Source organism: Phialemonium atrogriseum (genome assembly GCF_030411735.1).
Source record: "Phialemonium atrogriseum strain 8032-3 unplaced genomic scaffold QBC33scaffold_10, whole genome shotgun sequence".
Classification (NCBI taxonomy): domain Eukaryota; kingdom Fungi; phylum Ascomycota; class Sordariomycetes; order Cephalothecales; family Cephalothecaceae; genus Phialemonium; species Phialemonium atrogriseum.
The window spans coordinates 41,323-63,803 of NW_026848147.1; the positions used below are offsets into that span (position 1 = coordinate 41,323).

The window sequence follows — 22,481 nt, forward strand, 5'->3', positions numbered from 1 at the left end:
AATTTTGATATCAACATTTAACCCCATTTATACCTTTTTAACTAAAAAAGGATATTTTACCCCACGCCTTTCCTGGCTTTTATAAAATTTATTGAAAACGAAAAAGAAAAACCCCCCCCCCCCCCCCCCCCCTTCTGTAAGCAGACGGCGTATGCAGCATTCCTTAAAAACGTAGGTCGCGGTTCCCACGTCGTTTATCCTGGGGAGCTAGGTCGGAGTTGGCACCCACCCATTGTGCTTTCATTGGCCGTTGAATTGATCCTCCATCTGCGCAACATTGACTTCGACGTTGTGGTAGTCAAGAATCTCGGAGTACCTGAATTGATTGTTAGCGCATCTGTTGCGTGTGTCCCAATACTGCCGACATATGAGGGTGGGAACCTACATCATGATCTTCCATGTGTCGACGGGCAAGTCAGCGTCATTGAAGCTCCAGTCGAACTTCTCCTCGGCGATAGGTTCGTCGGTAGGATCGTGGTACGGGGCTAGATATTCATGTGAGAGACCCTCGGTGGCAGTTACCCGCTTCTTGGGATCGAAGACAAGCATCCGTTCGAGGAGATCGATGGCTACGGCATGTCAGTTATGAGGCTACACGCTTTCAGAATTTCTCGCTGGAGGGGGAGCCCATACCGGTGGGATCTGCATTCTTGAACTTGATCTTAAGTGGCAGCCGCTCCCGCCTGGGCAGAGACTTGACGAATCGCAGCGTCTTTTGAGCTTCCGGTTAGTATGCCTCGCTTCGTAGATGATTTGGGGGAAGGTGGGGGAGCGCTCACGTTCTCACTAGCGATTGTGTTAATCACGTCGTCTGGAGGAGTGCCCAGGAGCTCCGTAATAATGGAAAACTGGTTGACGTGGTCCTTGCCGGGGAACAGCGGCTTGCCGTCCAGCATCTCGGCGAAGATGCATCCAGCGCTCCAGATGTCCACCTCCACATCGTATTTTTGCCATGTGAGCATGATCTCGGGCGCGCGGTAGTATCGTGTCGACACATATCCCGTCATCTGAGGATCCTGGATTCGTGCCAGTCCGAAGTCGCAAATCTTCAAGTCGCAGTTCTCGTTGACCAAGATGTTGCTTGGCTTGAGGTCGCGGTGCACAACTCCTGCGGAATGCACGTATTTGAGGCCGCGCTGCAGAGATAGTTAGCGAGATGTCGCCCAAGAGAGAACAGGGGAGGGCTGGGGCTATGGGTGAAGCGCAGACCATGATCTGATAGAGGAAATACTGGATGAACTGCTTCTCGAGCGGCCGTGAGGTGAGAAGCCTGTGGAGGTCGGTACCCAGAAGTTCGGTGACAAAGTAACTTGGGGCAATACTGTTAGCCACAAATTCGCATGATTTGAGAGTAGCGGTTTGCCTACATATCCTCAAGCGGTGAGATGAAGATATCGCTAAGAGAAATGATCTTCCAAGGTCGTCAGCAAAGCAGGTTGAAGGCGGGATAGTTGGATGACCTACATTCTCGTGCTTCAAGTGTTTGAGAAGCTTCAGCTCTCTGTAGGTACGCTTGGCCAAGACAGGAGTGCTAAAGGGCTTCATGATCTTCTTGATGGCGACATTTTGGTTGGTGAGCTGGTCGCGGGCAGAGCTGGTTCGCAGGCGCAAAGACAGGGTCAGCGCATAGGCCCAGAGGGCACGATGGAAGGCAGCGGCTCATACCAAACCAGGCCGAAGGCGCCCATGCCAACAGGCTGCAGGTCGGAGTACCTCGAGGTGATCTCGAAGGTCGTGCCGAAGATCTGCGCTCGTACGAACTCGGCCATCGTGGAGGAGCTTCTTTAGCAGGTGGAGAACGCGGTTTGCGAGGTTCAGCGGATCTACGTCGTCCAGACAGAGGTCGGCGAAGTTTCAAGGGCCCGGGTTGAGATTTCTCCCAGATAGATGCCCAATTCGACAAATGCGCCCGTGCGGATGGATTAAGAATGTCGGGGTCGAAGACAGGTCCGATGGTGGCGACTTGTGAAAACGGTGCGAATGCCGACACAACTCAAAGAGTCAAAACTGGCTTCGGGTGGGGCACAGGACCAAAGTTGATCAACCTTCAAACCGGAACTTATACTTGGATCAAGGCACCGCGCAGGAGAAGGAAGAAGGACAGCACTGCACACAGAAACAACGTTTGGTCAGTCTGGCTGTCAATTCAATTGATACAATGAATGGGTGCAAAGTTGCAAACAACGAGGGGACATCCGTTCAGGAGGGCACACAACAGAATCGGCAGAATGCTAGGTATGCTTGATAGGAGCGCAACTCACGGGCAATACAGAGAGTGGAGCGGGTAGGTAGACCGTAGAGAGAGGCCTTCCCAGCGCTTTGGCCAACAAAGGACGGGAGCGAAGGGAGAAAGAAGCTTTTCGCCACACGTGAAAAAGACGCGCAGGAGGGTGGCCTGTCGATCTTTGGCTCTTTTTTCTCTCTTTTTCTTTTCCCCTTAAGAGACGCCGATTCTAGGACTGTCTGGGTTCCACTGCGATGCGGGAGAGATAGTTCCGTTCTCAGAAATCACTCGCGATGGTGGCCGATTAGTTTTGCGGGAGTAATCAAGCTATAGCGATCGCGTCAGGGGTGCGCAACGAAGGGCCGCTGGTCTCAGCTGGATTCACGACTGATAGTTTGTTGATTGATGTTTGTTGACAAAAGGAGGAGGAGGGAAGAGGAGGAGATGGAGGAAGGAGGTGATGTCCATCAAATGCGATCGCAAGTGGTGCGATGCGAAGCAAGGCCAGCAGGGTAAATGCTCGGCTCAAAAGCTAGAGAGGTACCTAACTAGGGGCTAACAGGTTATCCAGAGAATCAGATTCTTACAATTCCATGCTTCCCTGCGCCCACTTCCCGCCCCTCCATGCAGTACCAACTGCTAATAAGGTCGCAGAGAACGACCTGCTATAGAGCCGGGTGTTTGCCTGCCTAGACGGACCAGACGCTCCTTAACACCCCTCACGCAGCGCGCTTCCATTTGCTGCGGGGTCCCATTTCCATGACGTCATAGCCAACGCAGAATTGAGACCAGCCAACCCTGGTCTGCATGGGAAGTGTCTCAAGGGATTGACTCGCTCCAAGCATGGAATCCCTGATCGGTGTACGGATGTACGTGTAGCTTTAAGCATCTTCCGAAGTACCACCACGATCGAGATCTAAGATTGACTTTCGCGATGTCTTGATAGAAACCTGCTAATACGATGGAAGCTACCTATATAGATAGGAAGGTATTATATGTACTATAGGTACCACCTCGAGAGAGACGAGGGTGAAAGACGAAAGCGATGTGCGCTTGTTCTCCGTAAGACGCGCCGATTAGTGATCTACCTACCCCGATCTTAAACCCCATTGTTTCGTTGTCTGAGCTTCCAAGTACTACTACCTCCTGGCATGTAGCAGTCAAGCCGTCAGTCAATGTGCATGTACCCTAATTCGTGTTCTCAACCAACCCAAACTTTAAGGCCCTCAACCTACCCAGGTAGTTACCTTATGGACCTATCTATCGACAGGCTCCACGTCTACACTCAAGGCCCCCCTGGGTTATGTTTTTCAAAAGACTGGGGACGGGACCCCTTTGATCATCAGGGACACTCCCTACACGTAGGTGTTCGTCAAATCTCCTGAATGCCACACCGGCCGTCCTTGGAACTAGAAATCCGCATGGACATCTCCCCTAGGTAGGTACCTCCCTAGCTCTGTATGTATGCATCTACATAGGACCCCGCAGTTGACCTACCAATTTCCGTGGCGGGGGGAAATGGCCCAGAGCTGGGATGCAAGCGCACAATGACGTCACTGAAGCTTCCACGATGCCCTACCCCCGTAAAAGCCCGCCCCGAGGGGGAAAAACAGGTCAACGGTGGTTAAGGGGCTGATTCGGATGGACCAAGCGTTATGTCCCGCAAGCTCTTGTCTCGGCTACTTTGAGTTTGGTTTTTTGGATCTTTTTTTTTGACCGCTCTTCCGCGCGGCTCGTTTTCTTGTTAGGACTGGTCTAGTGACCAAGGGCGGGGTCCGTCCAAGGCCTAGACAAGATGGCCCTGATGACGATCCGATGCACCTAGGATAGCACCGGGCCCTCCAGATTTAGAACCAACCCCAGCCACCCTAGAAGATCAAGGAAACTAGGGGAGCTTACAGAGTAGTTAGGCGGGTAGACAGTCAAAATGTTGTGTATAATTTACAGTGGGTATTTGGATATGCGGTGGATATGATTTACAGTCCTAGCTCCTCTCCCGTCTTTGTGGAATCAACAGTAAGAGGAGCAATTAGGGTGAACGCATAGATAGATATACACCCAACTATCTAAATATGTGCTGTGTTACCTACAGTCTACGAGTCATGATCGAGGGCCCGTTAAGATCGGGCTATTAACATGGATTGGAAATGAGACTGCATGCATTTTAGGTTGCAGATGACTTCCATGACGGTTTCTAGATTATAGATAAGTGGTCCCGTTAAATGGTCTCGTTTCGGGGTGTATATGTATAGATAAGCTGCCGAACCAACCGGTCTTCATAATCATTCTACAGTCCCCGTTGATAACCAAACTCTTCACATCTGAGATAACCCCCTATAGCTCACCCGCTTCAAGCCCGCCGGGCCCCTCGCCACGGAGCGGCTCGATGTTCCAGATCCCCTCGGCGTACTCGTTGATGCAGCGGTCCGAGCTGAAGAAGCCCATGCGCGCCACGCTGGTGATGCACTTGCTGACCCACTCCTCCTGGTCGCGGTACGCCTCGTCGACGAGCGCGTGCGTCTCGACGTAGCTGTGGAAGTCGTCCGACACCAGGTAGTAGTCGCCGTGGTCGCGCACCGCCGTGACCAGGCTGGCGAAGTTCTCGGGCTCGCCGAACGTGCCCTGCTCGATCGCCTCGAACACCTTGGCCAGGTCCGGGTCGATGGTGTGCGTCCCGTACGTGTGCGCATGCCGGAGGTCCTCGACGTCCTCGGCGAGGGTGCCGAAGAGGAAGATGTTGTGCTCGCCGATCTCGCGAGTGATTTCGATCTATTTTGTTGTGTCTAGTTTAGCACGGAGAGCTCCCGGTGTGGATATAAGGGGGGAAAGGGGCTGTACTAACGTTTGCACCATCGCAGGTTCCGATGATCAGACCCCCGCTGAGCACGAACTTCATGTTACTGGTGCCAGAAGCCCTGAAATAAAAATGTTTAGCCGGCTTTTTCCAGAGACAGGATGGATTGCAGGGCTAGTTCGACTTACTCTGTGCCCGCAGTCGAAATATGCTCGCTGATGTCCGAGGCTGGAACGATGATTTCCGCCTTGCTGACATTGTAGTCCTCCAGGAACACAACCTTAAGCAGGTCGCCGATGTCCTCGTCCTGGTTGACAACATTGCCCACCTGGTTGATGAGATGGATGATCTGCTTCGCCATCCAATATCCCGGGGCAGCCTTGCCTCCGAAGATGGACACACGGGGGAGCGCCTTCTTCCTCTCCTCGGGCGTCTGGGCCTTCAGCGTCAGGTACCGGTGGATTACCCCGAAAATGTTCAGCTGCTGGCGCTTGTACTCGTGAATGCGTTTGACTTGGACGTCGAACAGGGCAGCGGGATTGACAGTAATTCCCTTGGTGGACTTGATGTAGTCGGCAAGGCGGACCTTGTTGGCATACTTGATATCAGCCCACTCCTTGCGGAAGGCCTTGTCGTTGACATAAAGCTCCACCTTGTTGAGCAAGGTCAGGTCCTTCAGGAAACCGAGGCCTCCAGTCTTGGCCGCGATCAATGCGGACAGTCGAGGGTTGGCCTGATGGAGCCATCGGCGCGGGGTGATGCCGTTGGTCACGTTTGTGAACTTGTCAGGGCCGAAGATGGAGACAAAGTCCTTGAAGATGGTGGTCTTGATGAGGTCAGAGTGCAGCTCGGCTACACCATTGACCTTGTGAGACCCAACAATGGCCAGGAACGCCATGCGGACCATCTTTGGCTGAGACTCCTCAATAATGGAGACCCGGGGAAGAAGGTCGCGGTCCTTGGGGAAAGCACGCTCGACGGTCTGAAGGAAGAACAGGTTGATGTCGTAGATGATCTGCAGGTGCCGGGGGAGAAGGTGTTGGACCAGCCCGACCGGCCACTTCTCGAGGGCCTCGGGAAGGACCGTGTGGTTGGTATAGCCGAACGTCTGGACGACAATGTTCCAGGCGTCATCCCAGTCAAGGCCCTCGAGGTCTACGAGAATGCGCTGGAGCTCAACGATGGCCAAGGTTGGGTGGGTGTCGTTGAGCTGGATGGCAACCTGGTCGGGGAACTCCCTCCAGGGGCGCTTCGCCTTTTTGAAACGGCGAACGATGTCATAGAGTGAGGCAGCAACCCAGAAGTACTGCTGCTTGAGACGAAGCTCCTTTCCTCTATCGAGGTTGTCATTGGGATAGAGCACGGCACTGATGGTCTCGGCCCGCTGCTGCTCGGCCACGGCGCTCTCGTACTCCCCACTGTTGAACTTCTGGAAGTCGAACTCGCCGCTGGCAGCCTTGCTAGACCACAGCCGCAGGTTATTAGTCGTCGGCGTGGCATAACCAGGAATCGGCACGTCATAGGCGACAGCTTTCACGGTCTCGCCACATTCCCAGTGGGAGACGGCCCTCCCAGAGGCGTCGGTGGACTTGTGGACATGGCCGTAGAATTGGATCTGGTGCAAAGTAAGCAGGCGAGATTCAAAAGGTGATTCTCGGTCACAAACCGGCCTAAGCGGCCTCACTTACATCAACTGTGACATCGTGCCGCGGGAACTCCCACGGGTTGAAATCGAGCCAGTAGTCTGGAACCTCCATCTGGTATCCATCTATGATCTCCTGCTTGAAGATGCCGTAACGGTACCTCAAACCATAGCCCCAGGCTGGGTAGTTCAGAGACGCAAGACTGTCGAGGAAGCACGCAGCGAGGCGTCCCAGACCGCCGTTGCCGAGGGCAGCATCGTGTTCTTGCTGGATGACATCCTCGATCCGGAACCCCAACTCGGTGAGACCAGCTTGGGGACGGCAGGTTTAGTTTATGCTCTCTTCTCTTTTCCATATCCTCCACTTAACACGAATGTCCGCAAGCCGGGCAGATCACCTACCTTTAGCTATATCCTTGGAACCGATATTGAGCATCGCGTTGTCGAGCGCCCTCCCCATGAGGAACTCCAGGCTGAGGTAGTAGACGCGCTTGCTGTCGGCGTAGGTCTGGCGCTGCTGGGTCCGGTTCCACTCCAGGATCAGCCGGTCGCGGAAGGCCAGGCTCGTGGCGGAGTAGGCAGCCGACTCGTCGCAGTTGAACATGCTCCGGGCCAGGGTGGTTTCGACGTGGCGGACGACCTCCTTCTCGAAGCCATCCTTGTCCTTGAACCCGCCGGCCTGGTGCTTGAGCCATGCCTCACGCTGTGGTTCAGGGATCGAGGCTGTTTGGATATGGGACGAGTCGTTAGCAAGTAGCGAGAGTTCGCAGCGAGAGTTGGCCCAATCACGACAGATTTTGCCATTGTCTCATAGGTAGGTAGGGAGGTATAGGCAATTGGGGGGTCCCTTTTATGAGGGGGTGTTTATTGGGGGGGTACATTAGACACAGGTTGGGTAGGGATCGGCTCCTTATCAGTATTGAAACCCCGCCATGGTCCTGGATGAGGGGAAGAGAACCAGGGACCCAACACCCAACCCCCCCCCGAGATATCACGACACCGGGGGCCCAATTGAACAAATGAAGCTTTTCACATACCTTCGACGCTCTTAATCTCGCCAGCCCCGAAGCCAGTGAAGGTTCTCTTGTGTTTGGGCCGGGTGATGCCAGCAGGGCCGACAGATCCCTGAATGTTGACAATCGGGGCGCCAACAGAGTGCCGCCGCTCCCTGATGGGGATGCGCTCCGTTGTCATGTTGCTGGAGGCTCGGGGGCGAAAACGTGCAGACGAGGGAGTTGGAAATGACAAGAACGGAGAGGGGAAATAGGTAAGAGAGTGCGAAAAGAGGAAAAGGAGGGTGTTTACCTGTTGAAGACAAGACAGCAGCAGGCTTTAATAGTTATCGACCTCCCTTGTTGGAGAAGGTGGGCAATTAACCTTGTATACGTCAGAAGGGACAATGAGGAGTGGGGTAACAAGCATAGCTCTCACAGCTAGGCACATAACCATTTCTTGGTTCTGCAGAAGCTCCCGACCAACTCGATCTAGACCCGAGTCTAATACAGCAAGCTGTCTATACTGCATGGGTAGGTAAGACACCATCTACAATGGCGTGATACTACTGGTCAGAATGAACACATCCTTCAACTATTCGAGGCACACAATATGCGTACATGCGTACATGCGACCATGCGATGATGTGAGGCTGCGACTCGAAAGAGAGATAATAAGAGATTCTTAGCCTGCACAACGAACGGCTGAGGAGTGGCAACATCCATCCATCCCGCAAAAGCGCGCAACGATGTAAGTAAGTAAATAAAGAAGAATAAAATAATAATATCCCTCAAATTTATGTAGTGTGATTATCGTCTATTTGCCCACCCAGGGTGGGCAACCCTACCTAACTCAGTCCTCCTCTCCGCCATCGACGGCCGACAGCCCGACATCGTCGTCCGCCTCGGCCTGGTCGTCCGAGTTGGGGAGGATGCCGTCGCGGCCCTCGCCCTCGATCTTCTTCCCGCCGTCATACGTGATGCGCCGCCAGCCGCACGGGTCCGACGCGTCCTTGATCCACTCCATCGTCGGGAAGTAGTGCTCGTTCTTCTTCATCGTCACCACCCACGGCACGCTGTCAAAGGTCACGGCTTTCATGCGGAAGTCTAGGAAGGAGTTCAGGTCAGTAAACCATGAGGGACGAGGGTTGGCGTTGGGGGGGTTATGTGGATAAGAGACGGATGGGGGGGAAAACGTACAGGTGTTATCGGGAATCTCGATCGCCGCCGCAAGGAACGACTCAATGTCGGGCGTGGGCTTGCCATTAACATGGGTGATGAAGTTGGTCGGCGCGAGACCGTACTGGTACGCCGGCGAGCCGCGGGTCCTGGCCGACACGTACACGTCGCTGAACAGCTTGCTGATCTGCTGCCGCACGGCGTGGTGCGGCCGGTGCAGCACGGCGCCGCAGAACGACACCCCGCGGTGCGTCTCGACGCCCTCCGCCGCCACCGTGCCCAGCTTCAGGTTGATATCCTTGCAGTCGCGGACGATGGTGGCATCGAGCAGCTCGTTCGAGTACATGACATCCAGCTCCGAGATCTTTGTGATCATCTTGCCGTTCAAGGTCAGCAGGATGTCGCCCTCCAGTAGTGCCTCGTTTTGCTCCTCGCGCTCAAATGTCCGCTTCGTCACCATAAATAGCTGGTGGTGAGAGGTGTTCGCCAGCGACACCTTGTGGATCCATTCCTCGGAGACTCCCATAAGTCTGGCCTGGGACATCTGGATGGAGCGGAATTCTACCGAGAGCATCCTGAGGTCCGGCACTATTCCCTTCTGGATCTGAGAGACAACAGGCAAGAGGGTCGGCGTCGCCAGGCCCAGGTGGTATTCCTCGTCTCGGTGGGTCGACGGGGACCGCTCCCCAAGATAGGTCAACCAGAGAGCCTGCACGGTACCGTCTGTCGCGACCAGTACGCCGCTGCCGCACTGCCCGCTGAGGTTGGTATCAACGGTGATGGCGTCGACATTCATGGCGCGATACCGCGGGGCTCCCGAGTTGGCCGGTATGGACACGGCAAAGATCTCAGTCACCGTTGTAGCCGTGTGGACAATGCGCCCAATCCGGTTATAGCCGATAAAATACGTCGAGGCTCCCTGCGTGATCTCCTCAGAGCTCAACCTTGCGCTCAGCACCGGCGCATCGACGAGCTTGGGGTCGTATTGGATGATGGCGTAATTTTGCAACGGGTGGAGGAAGACGACCTTGCCCTCGACGACGATAGATTCTGCAATGGTGATGGAGATGTCGCAGAGGTCGTACGGCACGATCGCTCGCGATATCACCACAAGTCCCTTCTCTGCATCGATGACTAGGCCCATTCCCCACTTACGGTTCTTCGGGAAGCCATCGAGCTTGACCGGCATCGTGCAGTTGACGTGGACGAAACTCCGCACAAGGTCTGCCACAGCCGGGTGCGACGTGTGCTCGAGCTGGATGAAGGAAGCAGCCCGCGTGACAGGGGGGACTTGGGGTAACGGGTCCGCAAGGTCGCTAAAGTCCCACAGGCCCGTGTCGTCGTTGCGGACGGCAAGCTTCATCTTCTTGGCCCAATGCCTGTCAATGTATATTATGGTCGTATTCAGTGTGTGAAGGTCGCGGAGGTGCTTATATGTCACCACAACGCGCGCCTTGTCTGGGATGCCCTTCATCACCTCGACAAAGGTGTCGAGATCAGGTGTCTTCTTCTGATCGATGCTCTGGATGATCCAGCCACTGTCGCTACCGTCGAACCGGAATGAACCGGTCGCCTCGCACACAAACACGCCCTTGCATGCCACACCGTACAGCCGCGCTTGTTGGTAGGACAGATCATGGAAGCTTGCCCCGGCAACAGAGACGAAGCGGTCTGGGGTGATCTTGTGCAGGTTCCCTACTTCGATGTCGACCTCGACCTCCTCACCTCCACGCAGAAGTAGCAGGTGGACTGAGTTTCCCACATTGGAGTCGAGGATCTCGTCTAGGCGGATAAACTGCGTGATGAGATCTCCGTTGACCTTGATCAGGACATCTCCTTCCTCGACTTTCTTGTGGGATGGCCCATCGGGGAGCACTATTTCGGCAACCAGAAGGTTTGTTTCCTTTGGGAACGCCTTGCGCATCTGCGCCTCCCAATCCGGACTGAGTCCTAGTCTTCGACACTCGTCAAAGGGCTTGAGGAGGAACTGGCACTGGATATCGCCTCTCGTAATCGGCTTGCCTTCCTGTAGGCATTTCAGAGCTCGGTAGGGGCGGTCCAGCGGCAGGAAGTAGTCGGTCGAGGCGCCGTCCGCTCGTCCGCCGGCCTGGAGCGCGACGGCGAACCCGTCAATGTTCACGACAGGACTGCCGGAACTTCCGCCGCTGGCCGCGGCACTGGCCTGGTAGTAGCACGTGTTGAAGTCGCTATAGCCCTCGCCATACTCGGGGGCATTCCTGTCGAGCCGGCTGATGACGCCCGGGAGGATGCTCAGCTTTTCGCCTGCGTCGTTGCCAACCACACGAATCTCGACGCCGACGCGGGCAAGGTCCGGGCGCAGCTGCAGGGCGGCGACGGGCATGTATTTGATGGCCTTGGGGTCGAACTTGAGGATGCCGAAGTCGTGCACAGGGTCGCGGTAGACAGGGTACGTGTCGACCTCCTCGTGGTTGTCGAAGATGCAGTAGCCCCAGAAGGGACCCGAGCCCACGACGTGGCGGTTCGTCAAGATGTAGCTTGCGAGGTTGTCAGCATGAACAATAACAAGATAAAAAGCCGGAAAACTGGCTCACCCTCGCTCTGCATCGACGACAAAACCAGTAGCCTCGCTCGTCAAGGCCGGCTCGGTGTCAAACGACGCGGTAAGACAGAATCTAATAGAGACCACGTTCCGCACCACGTTCTCGATTGTCGCCTGCCACTCGGCCGTATCAGCCCCGACCGGAAGGAGTGCTGGAGCACGGCTGTCTTCCATTTCGTAGTCGTCGATCTGTTCAAACTCATCCTCGACGTCCGGGGTGTTGTCTCCAGCCGAGTCCTTCCCGCTCAGTGCGCCCAGGGCTCGGTGGTGCTTTGTATGCCGGCCCTCCAGAGTCTGAGGCGGGTCTTTCCGCTTCGAGCGGCTGGTTGGAGTTGCGCCATTCATGATGGAGACGGGATTCGGAGGCGATGAGGTGGTCGTGCTGGGAGGAGGATCGATTCCCTTGCTTCTTCCCTTGCCGGCAGCGGAAGTTGTGGTGGATGCAAAGCGAGGTCGCAAGATGGAATTGGCGGTTGGGAGTAACGGTCGAGCTGCCTTGCTACCAGCTGAACTCCTTATTAGTCGGTCCCCTGCGCTGAATCTAGTCGTTGACAAAAATCCGGTCAGGCTTCCCACGGAGATGCGCAAACTCAAAGGAAGCGCTCTCCTCATCCACAGCTTCACTGAATCACAGATTCGAAGGGTCCAGAGGTCCGTGTTGGCGGCGCGTAGAGGTATTCAATGAGCATGTGATGTCCCCAAAAATAATGGACCTTGGAATTCCGGTGTTGTTGTGTCTGGAATTCACAGTATCTCACCAATTCGCCAAGCCTTGGAAAATCTATTCTTGATCACCAACTACAGAGTACGTGCCTACACAGTACGAGTTTGGGCCAGCAAGGTAATTACACACTGGATACAGCGGGCGGCCCCTGGACTACTCGACTCGATAAAGGAATATCTGATATTGAATAAAGCCGAAATCAGAACATCTCTAAGGGCTTTGGACCCGTTCTCATTCCTTCTCAATTCCCAGTGAAGGACCGTCTATGTGGATTCTCCCTATATCCCTCCCTTGTCAAAAGACGGAGACTATCCATCAGCTACTAGAAGACTCCCCCGGTTTGTTGTCCCCCAAGATAATGTGGGCCTTCCATACTTGCCAACCTAGTCAGTAGACCACAAAGCAGTGGCCCGCCCAGACTCGGCCAGCTCGGCGACCGCCTAGCTCTCTCTCCCTTGAGAAAGCAACCAAATATACCACATCATGCCGCGCTCCATATGCAGTGAGGATGAATCATGACTCCAGTTCGCTTGCAGTGACCAATGGGCCAGATCAGAAATGGTAACTCGTAAAAAAAAACCACAGCGCCGCTAACCACTTGATGTACATCTGGCGCATTTTGCCATCCCTGTGTTGCATCCCATAGACCCCTTCTCTGGGTCCGATCGTGAGTATACCGCCGTCCAGGTCCAGACGTGGCTACGTGTTGAGCAATCCTAGCCGAGAGATATCTTCCAACTCCCGACAAGGCCCATGTATGTCAATCGCAGCCTTCAGTCTTCGACGAAGCGTGGTTCGCTGTTTCGTTTGCTCGAGAAACAGGGTAATCCAGTTTTATTATGCCGGAACTTGTGGGCCCTGTGGCGAGCAAAAGGGAAGTGGAGGACAAGTTTAAAAAAAGGAGAAACGTCCACGCCCAGGTACAGGCTCTACTGCATCATCTTGTCCCGGCATTTGACGAATTCTCGGACGCGCAGCTCGTGGACGTCGCAGACAGCCATCCACTTCTGCCTGACGAGCTTGTCCTCCTCGATCCCGCGCAGGTACTCCCGGATGCCGGTGTCGCCCCGGGACTCGATCCAGTTGAAGCCCGTATCCCTCCGGTTCTGGTCGATGACCCTTCGCCGGGCCGCGAAGTGATCGACATAGCGTGCGCTGAAATCCGCAAACTCGCTCATGTACTTGTGGAAGGCCTCGGAGTATGTCTTCCACGCAACCGCACTTGGCTTGAGGCCCGGGACCGCCAGCGCCGGGGGAGGATGGGGCGACTTTGGCGGCGCCGGGAACGCAATCGGCTTCGGAGCCTCCTTGGCGAGTGGGATCTTTGCCGATGGCCTGCTTTCGAAGGGAAGGTCCGACTTCAGATCATTCAGAGATCCGAGCCCGCCGGGTTGTGGGGCGAACGGTGCGACATTCTGGAACTCTGCAAACTTGAACCCTGCAAAATTTGCATCTGCAAACTTGGCATCTGGTACCTTGGGGTCTGTAAACTGATCAAAACTGTCGCTGTCCTCGGATCCCCGTGCGTTGTCCTTCAAAGGAGTACGAGGAGTGGGCTTGATCCCGTTTACAGAACCGGCTCGCCATTCCGGCTTCGATGGCTCGACAGGAATACCCCGAGCGCCGCCCGGCTGCGGGACGGTTGGGGCTGATGGGACGGTTGGCGTGGCTGTTTCAGGGGGAGGGGAGTCGATGTCCATGGCACTGGGGCTATCAGTCCCAAACGGAGGCACACCCCCGACTTCCCCAGTTGATGTCCCAGGCTGAGTCCTTTCTTCGCTGCTGCTGTCATCCTCGTCGACCAAGCCAGCCGTGCCGGCAGTCATCCGTACCGGTTTCGGCTTCTTCGCTGTCCGGGGAGGCCTCGTGGGCGAGGCTGCAGGGCGCTGAGGAGGTTGAGGGACAAAGTTCTGCGGCCCGAACTTTGTGCTCCATTGGTCGGGGTCGAAACCGCTTTGCTTCTGGCCAGCCTCATTCAGAGACGGCTCTGAAGAAGTGCCATGCTTAAAGCGCAGGTCGGTCTTGGCAGGCGACTGACGGCCGCCGGGGCGAGTCCTCGACCTGGCCTGTCGTTTGGCTGCCACGAAAGAGTCTTCGCTTGGCCCGCCCGCCTGGAATTGCCAATCGTTATTTGCGAATTCTTCCGCAACAAACCTAGTGTTGATGTTATCGGCACTGTTCCGCATAAATCGGTCCGGCGTCGTCGGGGTGAAGGTATCGTCGTTCACTGGGAAGGTGAAGCTGCAGGGTTGAGTTGTGTCAGTACGCTGGTTGGCACTGCAGCTACGCTGCCCACGACCAGGCCTCTCCGTCTGAAATTTGGGTCTCTTCTCGGCACTCCCCTCTCTGCTGTTGATGAGGTCGTGCAATATCTCGTGCTGCTTGCTCTCAAAAGCGTTGAGCTGCTTACGAGCCCCTTTCTGACTATCCCCACTTGGAGAGACTCTTACGCGCAAGTTGGCCATCAATGCCGCAATGTTTGGCTTCTCAACCCGCGGCACGCCCTCACCTGCACGACGATTCGAGTGCAGTGGGTGGGCGCTCTGCTGGGCCGAGGTCGCAGAAGACGCAGAAGAAAAGAATGGTGGAGCATACACTGTTGGGCCATCCTTCGCTTTCGACGAGGTCTCGCCATTTGCGGTTGCTGTTAGGATGTAAGTACGTTTCTGGAGTCGCTATCAACGCAATCACTGACCGTGGGTGGAATTAACGGAAGAAGTCGAGTTCTTCGGGTTGCTGGCAGGGGCGCTTGCCGGGGCAGGCTTGGTGTCACTTTCCCGAGGCTGATATCGCTTACCCGCCCGAGAGAATGCGAACCTCGAGTCCCCCCCGAAGGGCTTGGCTCCAGCGCTATCCCTCGTCGCCTGTTTGAAGTTCTCGGACTCGTCCGGGACACTAGAACTCCGCCGCCTCCGGGACGAACTTGAAGAACGTGTATCACCTCCAGTGTTTTGCGTGTCACGGCCGCCGCCCCTTACGCTCCCTGACCGACCAAGATCCGCCCCATCAAACGGATTTGTCTTCTCGCCACTATGCGAAGAGTACGGGGTGCTCTGCCGCCCATCAAGGAAGGTATCCCGGAAATGCCGACTCAGCGGATCAAGATTATCTGATTGCGGCCTCGGTTTTGCACCCTCGCTACCACCAGAAGGGGTGTCGTTGAACAAGCTTGTGCGCTGCTTGGTTGTGAAGTAGTTCTTGTTTGTAACCGGAGGTTCGTCTCCGACTTGGACAAACGGGGATCTTCTTGCCCCAAAAGCCGCTTCTGCCTTCCTTCTCTGAGATTCAGTCCGCGGGGTTGGCGGGGGGTCCCGGGGTTTCTGATCGGCAGGCTTTGGATTTGGAGGGTTCGGTCTCCTGGTCCTTGATTGTGGGGTAGTGGATGGGGTGGTGCCGGAACTCTGGGTCGGCTTGCTGCTAGTGGGAGGCCTCATGCGGTCCCAGGCCCGCATGTTATCGCTGGCGCTCTCGCGGGCTGACTTCTGTGAAGGCGGCACCCAGCCGGAGTACCGCGACGCGCCAGAGTTTGAGGCGGGACGAGCTGACGTCGGCGCCCGTTTCGGTGGGCTGGGGAACTGACTGGAAACATTCTGCCACGGGTTTCCTCTTACACCAGACGCGCCGGGATACCGATTGCGGGATCGGTGAGCATCGTATTTCGACTTTTGCTCTGCGTTTGTAAGAACCTCATGTGCAGACTGGATCGTCTGAAATTTTGCGTTCACTTCGGCTTCCTTCCCGGGATTACGGTCGGGATGGTACATGAGAGCTTGAAATACTCCGTTAGTACAAATAGACACGGACGGTTTGGATGGGACGCAGAGATATACCAAGCTTCCTGAACTGCTTCTTGACTTCCGTGACATCAGCCACCGCTGGTAGCTCTAGGTCGGCATAGTAGTCTCGGCTAAGGTCTAGCTTCACCATCGTGATACCTTGACCGCGATATTGTACTTGTATGGGGGAGGGGTGAGATTTGTGGTCCGAGGGTAGCAAGAGCCGTCATCACCCGTCGCTAAGAAGTACGGTGTTTCGTAGGTGGTGCAGTTAAATGGAGAGGTTGAGAGCCGAGATCTCTAGTGTGGGAACCAAAGGTATTAAAACACCGCAGAACTCTCTGGTCGCCGGGGAGAAGAGGTATCCGAGGGTCAACCTAAGAGCGTCGGCAAAAGGATTATTAGCACTTGTAAACGACGATCGGTAGGAGGACAAGTTAGAGGTGAGGGCCAATAAAAGTGGTGAACATACTGTAACAGCGAGAGTGAAGAGGAGGTAGGCTACCGGCAAGATATTGTGCGCAGGCTTCTTCAGCGTGCCTTTGCTGTTTGGGCCAAGTCGGAAGAAGTTCCTTCCTCCGGTCAACAAAGTCTAACCAGAAGCACAAAGAGGTCCTAGGTTTGTGTGGCATGCGGCAGCTGGAAGAAGCAGGACAAGGAAGAACAGGATGGAGTGGTGAAGTTGTGCGGCCAAAGAGGTGAGACGAATTCGAATGCGACCACGGGAAACGAGCTTGTTCCTTCCCGTTGGTCACTCACCTTCTTGGAACCTTCAGTTGGTGAGAAAACAAAGTGATTGGACCCGCACCAGCTGCCAAGGGCAACCTTCTGATAAGGCAGATATGACGTACAGCCGGGGTTTACTCGATACCTGCCTATATGTAAGTACGCGAGAAGGATCAGATTAGGGGTCTTTATTGTTATTTAGTAGTCATTTCTTCACCTTCAACTTTGTTGCTTCCTGCCGTCACCCAAGTGGTTACCTACTAATCCGTACTCTCTACTTTATTTTACCAAGGAGCTGCAATTGTATTATGCTGCTGGTTCCTCCCTCGCTTACCCCGATATGATGAAAAGAGTGTATACCTAACTAAAGTGGGGCAACCTCCCGTTACCTGCCCACTTTCCCAGGGACCTGTATAGCGGCACACAACCTCAGCCTAAGCCCAAGGCAGAGAGCACTACATGTACCTGAGTATGACAGAAACATAACTCGTCCTGGTGGCATGTCGGCCTGGGACCTCTGTGCTCCCGTCCCATCAGTGTCGTCGGGACTTTTCCCCCGAGGGGGACCTGCTTGGCAACAGTTGCCAACTTTTTGGTAAGACGCCAACGTCGAGGAGGCGCATGTGACGACGCCAAACACCATCCAACTTGCCAACCTACCTAATTTGGCATGCATTACACCATGACTGAACAATCCAGTCAGGCCGACTCTCACGAGACGCAGTTGTGCCACTACCTCTCAGCCGGTGGGGGGTAAGTCATGGCCTACTGGAAAGCTGCAGGCTCCAGCTGCCTCCCACCCCCTCGGAACATAATCTCGCCCCATTCACCGCGCAATGCAGACCTGGTGAAAAAAACGAGAGTTGCCCACTCGAGACGTGATATATATTCATAGACCTGGCATAGGATGCTGAGCAGGGAAACAACTCCAACCCCATGCAGAAAGTATACCTACTGCATCTCATCCAATCTAAAAGTTTCATTGTAGCCATCAGACAAGATTAAAAAAACCCCCACCCCTGCCTCGTTCCAAAAATGAAAAAGGTTGTAAGAAAACGCCAGAACCAGAACCAGAACCAGAACCAGAACCCAGGAGCTAACGCAACACAGTAACACACCCAACAGCAACCCCCCCCCCCCCCCCAAATGTCCTCTCCTACGCCAGACCATCACGATTCAGCTCGTACGTCCAGCCGCCCTCGCGCCTCATCCGGTCGCGCGCCTGCAGGTCCTTCCGAATGTCCTCCTCCGTCAGCCTGTCCGACCCGCTCCAGTTGGCGCTGCTGGTGCGCGCCCGGAACTTGTGGAACCGGTCCTTGCTCTTGCTGAACACCTCCTCCATGTTGAGCGCCGCCGGCGCCCCGAATATCTGCATCGGGTCCACCGTCTCCTGCCGCATCAGCGCCCGCCGCAGGTCCGGCGAGTCCGCCCACGCCGCCACCCCGATGTGGCTCTCGTCCTCGTCTTCCTCGTCCGTCTCGATCTCCGGCAGCTCGATCGCGTCGCCGTTCTGGAACCGCGGCGACGACTTGGCCGCCGACTTGGCCGCCGATTTAGCTCCCTGGCCGCCGGCTGGTCGCGCCGGCGTCTTGTGGGGCGCCCCGGCGCCGTTCGGGTTGGGTGCGAAGGGGATGGCGCCCTTGGAGAGCTGTGCCATCTCCAGCGGGTGGGCTACCTTGGCGTGACTAGCATGCTGCGCCGTGACGGTGGACTTGAAGAGGTCCCTCGACACGCCTTGAGGAGCAGGCGTGTAGCCGTTGCCAAACATTGACTTGGTAGGTAATTCCTGCCGCCATGTGTTAGGGCCTTGCACATGTGAACGAGATCGCGCCGCACTTACTTTCTTAAAGCCGCCAGACGGACGCACAGGCGGGCCTTTGATGACATGAGGCTGACTATCTGCCATATCGATGTCATCGTCGAACTCCTCGCTCATCCGCATCCGCTTCACATCCTTGGGCTGGTAGGACGGGCCAGTCCGTTGTGCTGGAGGGCGGGCACCATCCTCGTTGGCCTCCTGCTGCAATGGACGCTTGGCGCCCATCTTCGACGAGTTCGATAGGACTGCATTGACCGGCCGACTGCCGTCCTGTGGTATCATAGACCCCAGGCGAGACGGGGGCCGAGAGGGGGGTCGAGACGGCCCCTTGTCTGCTAAGCTGTACTCGGGCGCCGCGTTTCCTTGCGGCCGGGCTGCTGGCGGCGGAGCTCTGGTCTGCTTCGCCCTCTCAATTGCGGCCTGCCTCTGGGCGTCCTTCTTCGCCTTCATGGCTGCTGCTGCCTGCTTCCGCTCCTCTTCCTTCTGCGCCTCCATCTCGTGTCGGCGCTGCTGCTCCTGCCTCCTCTCTTCTTCTTGCGCGGCAGCCCGCTTCCGCTCCATCTCTAGCTTTGCCTCGCGCTTCCGCTGGGTCTCGCGCTCCTCCTGTTCCTTCCTCTTCGCGGCTAGGTCCAAAGCTTTTGGCCTGCCAGACGAAGAGCCCTTCAGGCTCTGAAGGGATGGCTTTGTCTGCAGGGACCCATGGCTTGCCTTGCTCGCCAGTTGACGTTGAGGGCCGTGGTTCTGAGGTCCTAGTGTCTCCTGGAGAGTGGCTGCCAGTACGCTATTCGATGGATGATGGTACTGCGACTGCTGCGCGCTCGTGGTGTTGACGCGGATGACGGTCGGGGCTTGCCTCGTCTTAGTTGGGATCTCTTTGGTAGGCTTGGTTGGTCGTTTAAGTCCCTGCGCGCGAGGCACCGAAGATGCTGCCGAACGGGGCGCTTGAGGCGGCCCCATGGTTGAGGGGCCATCCATCATGTCAACGTCACCGTCTCCAGTCTTGGACTCCGGCGCTGCAGCAGTGCTCCTCCCCTCCACCTCGGGTTGAGCCTTGGCCTTCCTGGGGCTCGATCGGGTCGCCTTGGGCGGGCTCCTGGGAGCTGGTCCTGGTGTCTCCACAGCCTGTGGTGTCTTGCCTTGGTCCTTGTGCTCGGCAATCTGTTTCTCCATATCGGCAATTCTCTCCCGTTCCTTGCTGAAAACGCGTGCCTTCTCCCGCTCCTTCTCACGAGCCTTTTCGAGCTTCCCCATCTGATCAGCAAGGCGCTTAGCCTCCTTGAGCTCCTTGTCCTTTTCCTTTGCTTCCTTCTCCTTCTCTTTTGCCTCCCGCTTCTCCCGCTCCGCAGAAGCTCTAGTCCTGCGGAAAGTGCTCCCAGATGCTGTTTGCGGCCGCGAAGGTCCAGCTTGGTGTTGGGAGAGATCGGGATACAGTTGCTCGGGCCCCCTCAGCGATTCGGTGGACTGGCCCCCGTGGAAACCTAGTCTAGTCATGGAGGGGGAGATCAACGATTTCCCCTCGGCGCTAAGAGCTGCACTACTAGCAAGCAGGCCCTTGGAGCTCTTCAGGATTGAGGAAAGTTTGTTCTTAACTTGCTTCAGAGGGCTGTCGCGGAGATTCCGCGACGGGGATTTGGACGGTGTCCTCAACACATCATCCTCCGACACCGTGTTGAGACTTGGATTCGAAACGGATATACCCTTCTTGGGGGTTGCCTCTTCACCACCAGACGGCAGATACGGGACGGACGCGGACTTGGCGTGACCGTGACCCAGGGCGCTGGTTGTCCGATCTGGGATCTCGGGCTCCTTCAGGGGGGAAGCTGGTCTGCTTCTCGGGAGGACAAACTCGGATCCACCGACAGTCTCTTTCCCATGGAGACCCTCCATCACATCAGCAGAGTGATGTTTTGGTACGGTGGGGCGAGGGGTTGGCATAGCTTGGTGCGTGGGTGACGGTGGTGAGATCCAGTCATCGTCATCATCCTCAGGGAACGCCCCTGGGGCAACTGCATGCTGCCTGTGTTTGGGGGATGGAGATAGCACAGGCTCCTCGACAGGTCGAGCTTGTGACTGCCCTGCTGGTTGTACAGGCCCAGGTTGTTGCGCGGGTAGAACATTTGCCAGCGACTTAGATGGCCTCGGACCGCTCGGCTGGGACTTTCCAAGCATGCTGATCTGGTCCTGGAGTCGCTGAGTGTAGGTCTTGTTGTGTGCGGCAACATCGTCTTTCGGGGTGGTGAGGTCGTCGTCAATGTCCATAACATCATGGTCATCCGCGTCCTCGTCCTCGTCGTCGTCCTCATCCCTGTCTAGCTGCGCGTTTACACCCAGGCTCTTACCCCCAGTATGCCTCTGGTAATAGCTTGTGCGTGTCTGATCAAGATGGCTGATCCTAGATGCACGGGGCCCAAGACTCTTAGTCGAGGTCAGCGGCTCCCGTGCTGGCAGTGAGGCGAAGTTCAAGCTGCTCTTCCGAACAATGGGTCGGATGGGACTAGACCCATCAGATGATCGAATATCGTCCATTCCCCCATCCGCTTTGCCGCCGGCATCCTCGGATGTCCCACTGACGGTCTTCTGTGGTCTCGGGCTGAAAATCGCCTTCCCAGGAGAGGACTTGGAAGGTGAGGACTCGACTGGGGACAGCTTCTTTGGTGAGATGGGCCGTGTATGTCTAGTTGGAGACTGCGTCTGGGGAGCAGCAGGACTCGTGATCGACTCTGGTGGGGCTGTGGGTTGAGTTGTTGTTGGCTTCATGGTCATATTAGCGGTGACATAACGCGTCTGCTCTTCCTTCGCGGACTCGAAAGTGTCTTCCATTGACCCTTGAGTCGGGCTCATATACTCAGCTTGCACAGCTGCTGCCGGGTTGCTGGCAAAGTCCGTAACCTCGACACTGCCAAGAGTTTCTGGCTTGTTCTGGTGGTCGCCCATTTCTTGCCCATAGTAATTCATATCCTGGGTTTGGCTTCCGTGATATCCAGAGTCTATAATCGATACAGGGGCGGGAGCATGTTGCTGTGGAGGAGCGGGGGCCGCCTTTACCGGGCTGTGCGGTCTGGATTTCGCAGGTCTGGTTCTGTCCTCGGCGACCTTGATTCTGGGAGTTTGTGCCTTGTTTACATTGGGCATGGAAAACGGATTCGGGGTTCCCTTTGGAGTTGCTGCAAAGATGCTCGACAAGGGCTATACAAGACATGTTAGTTGGCAATTCAGCACACCCAAGACTCGAGACTTCGGCTTCTGGACTTACAACGCGGTCTTCTCCGGGATTGGCTTTCCGTGCTGTTCGCGGTGTCTTCCCTCGTAGCTTTCCCGGCGTCTTGAACAGCTCGGCAACGTTCCTGAGAAGCCAAATGTCAGCCACTCGTCTCTGCTCACGGTTCATTCATGTACGGACATTTGGTTCTCCGAGAAGATCTCGGCCATATGCTCGTTCAGCCACTCCATCTCGTTACGCGCAGCGAACGAGAACTCCTCTACTTCAGACTGGGATATATGCAGAGCAGATGACCGCTCCTCCGCAATCCAGGCCGAAGACCCGACCGCTATCCGCGGCCCTCCTCTCATGGCTGCCATGGCGCCAGGTACTCGACGGGGATCGAGAGACGCGAGTGGGATGGATGAGGGGCGGGGTTTCGGGTGTAAAGTAGGCGTCAGAAGATGTGGTTTTAGCCAAGCATGTCGTGAATGAAGGCAATTGCTAGAAGGTCCAGATTGGACGTCGTTAGTATTGTGGTGGGAGGGCGTATATTTCGACTCAATTGCAGAGGGCAGTTCAGTGGGCAGTAAAGCTGTGTTGACCCAGGCCTAAGCTTTGTTTTGATTGACCAAAACAGGATAGCATGCCAGGGGAGCTCCCACACGCGGCTCAAATGTGGGGCATAAGCTCCTCTGATGGTTCATCACGTGTTGAGTCAGGTTGGTTGACGCAATAGGATGTACCTTGTGCATGAATAAGGTACATCCTCTATAAGTAAATACATTCATGCGGGTTGTCAACCTGGAAATGCTTCCTTCGCCT

General features: G+C 55.8%; 5 protein-coding genes across 5 annotated transcripts; all 5 read right to left on the reverse strand.

Annotated features, from left to right (window-relative positions):
* Positions 1 to 240: 240 nt before the first annotated feature.
* On the reverse strand, positions 241 to 1,769 carry QBC33DRAFT_449768 (kinase-like domain-containing protein; the record flags this gene model as incomplete). The annotated part of the gene is made up of 8 exons (XM_060424535.1): positions 241 to 316; positions 386 to 569; positions 634 to 712; positions 780 to 1,136; positions 1,210 to 1,309; positions 1,368 to 1,411; positions 1,465 to 1,594; positions 1,666 to 1,769. 8 exons carry the CDS (start codon positions 1,767 to 1,769, stop codon positions 241 to 243), a joined length of 1,074 nt encoding a protein of 357 aa, XP_060284168.1.
* A 2,789-nt stretch (positions 1,770 to 4,558) lies between these two features.
* QBC33DRAFT_450059 (glycosyl transferase) lies at positions 4,559 to 7,854 on the reverse strand (the record flags this gene model as incomplete). Its single annotated transcript, XM_060424548.1, has 6 exons — positions 4,559 to 4,993; positions 5,067 to 5,139; positions 5,207 to 6,633; positions 6,707 to 6,972; positions 7,063 to 7,383; positions 7,698 to 7,854. The coding sequence occupies 6 exons, from the start codon at positions 7,852 to 7,854 to the stop codon at positions 4,559 to 4,561; spliced, it is 2,679 nt and encodes an 892-aa protein (XP_060284169.1).
* Positions 7,855 to 8,505: 651 nt separating this feature from the next.
* On the reverse strand, positions 8,506 to 11,757 carry QBC33DRAFT_450146 (Pro-apoptotic serine protease NMA111; the record flags this gene model as incomplete). The annotated part of the gene is made up of 3 exons (XM_060424552.1): positions 8,506 to 8,759; positions 8,853 to 11,347; positions 11,405 to 11,757. The coding sequence occupies 3 exons, from the start codon at positions 11,755 to 11,757 to the stop codon at positions 8,506 to 8,508; spliced, it is 3,102 nt and encodes a 1,033-aa protein (XP_060284170.1).
* Positions 11,758 to 13,065: 1,308 nt separating this feature from the next.
* Positions 13,066 to 16,063, reverse strand: QBC33DRAFT_577638 (DnaJ domain-containing protein; the record flags this gene model as incomplete). The annotated part of the gene is made up of 3 exons (XM_060430993.1): positions 13,066 to 14,780; positions 14,832 to 15,905; positions 15,967 to 16,063. The coding sequence occupies 3 exons, from the start codon at positions 16,061 to 16,063 to the stop codon at positions 13,066 to 13,068; spliced, it is 2,886 nt and encodes a 961-aa protein (XP_060284171.1).
* A 1,685-nt stretch (positions 16,064 to 17,748) lies between these two features.
* Positions 17,749 to 22,272, reverse strand: QBC33DRAFT_535786 (uncharacterized protein). The gene is made up of 4 exons (XM_060427649.1): positions 21,858 to 22,272; positions 21,711 to 21,801; positions 18,479 to 21,643; positions 17,749 to 18,424 (listed from the first exon to the last, which is right to left on the reverse strand). The coding sequence occupies exons 1-4, from the start codon at positions 22,034 to 22,036 to the stop codon at positions 17,795 to 17,797; spliced, it is 4,065 nt and encodes a 1,354-aa protein (XP_060284172.1). The 5' UTR covers positions 22,037 to 22,272; the 3' UTR covers positions 17,749 to 17,794.
* Positions 22,273 to 22,481: the final 209 nt, after the last annotated feature.

Excerpts from the sequence above, each read along its gene's own strand:
- QBC33DRAFT_535786 (XM_060427649.1), bottom strand. The coding sequence starts at position 22,036 with ATGGCAGCCATGAGAGGAGGGCCGCGGATAGCGGTCGGGTCTTCGGCC. Across the intron at positions 21,802-21,857 it reads ATCTTCTCGGAGAACCAAAT|GAACGTTGCCGAGCTGTTCA; the intron begins GTCCGTACATGA and ends TTGGCTTCTCAG. Across the intron at positions 21,644-21,710 it reads ATCCCGGAGAAGACCGCGTT|CCCTTGTCGAGCATCTTTGC; the intron begins GTAAGTCCAGAA and ends TGTCTTGTATAG.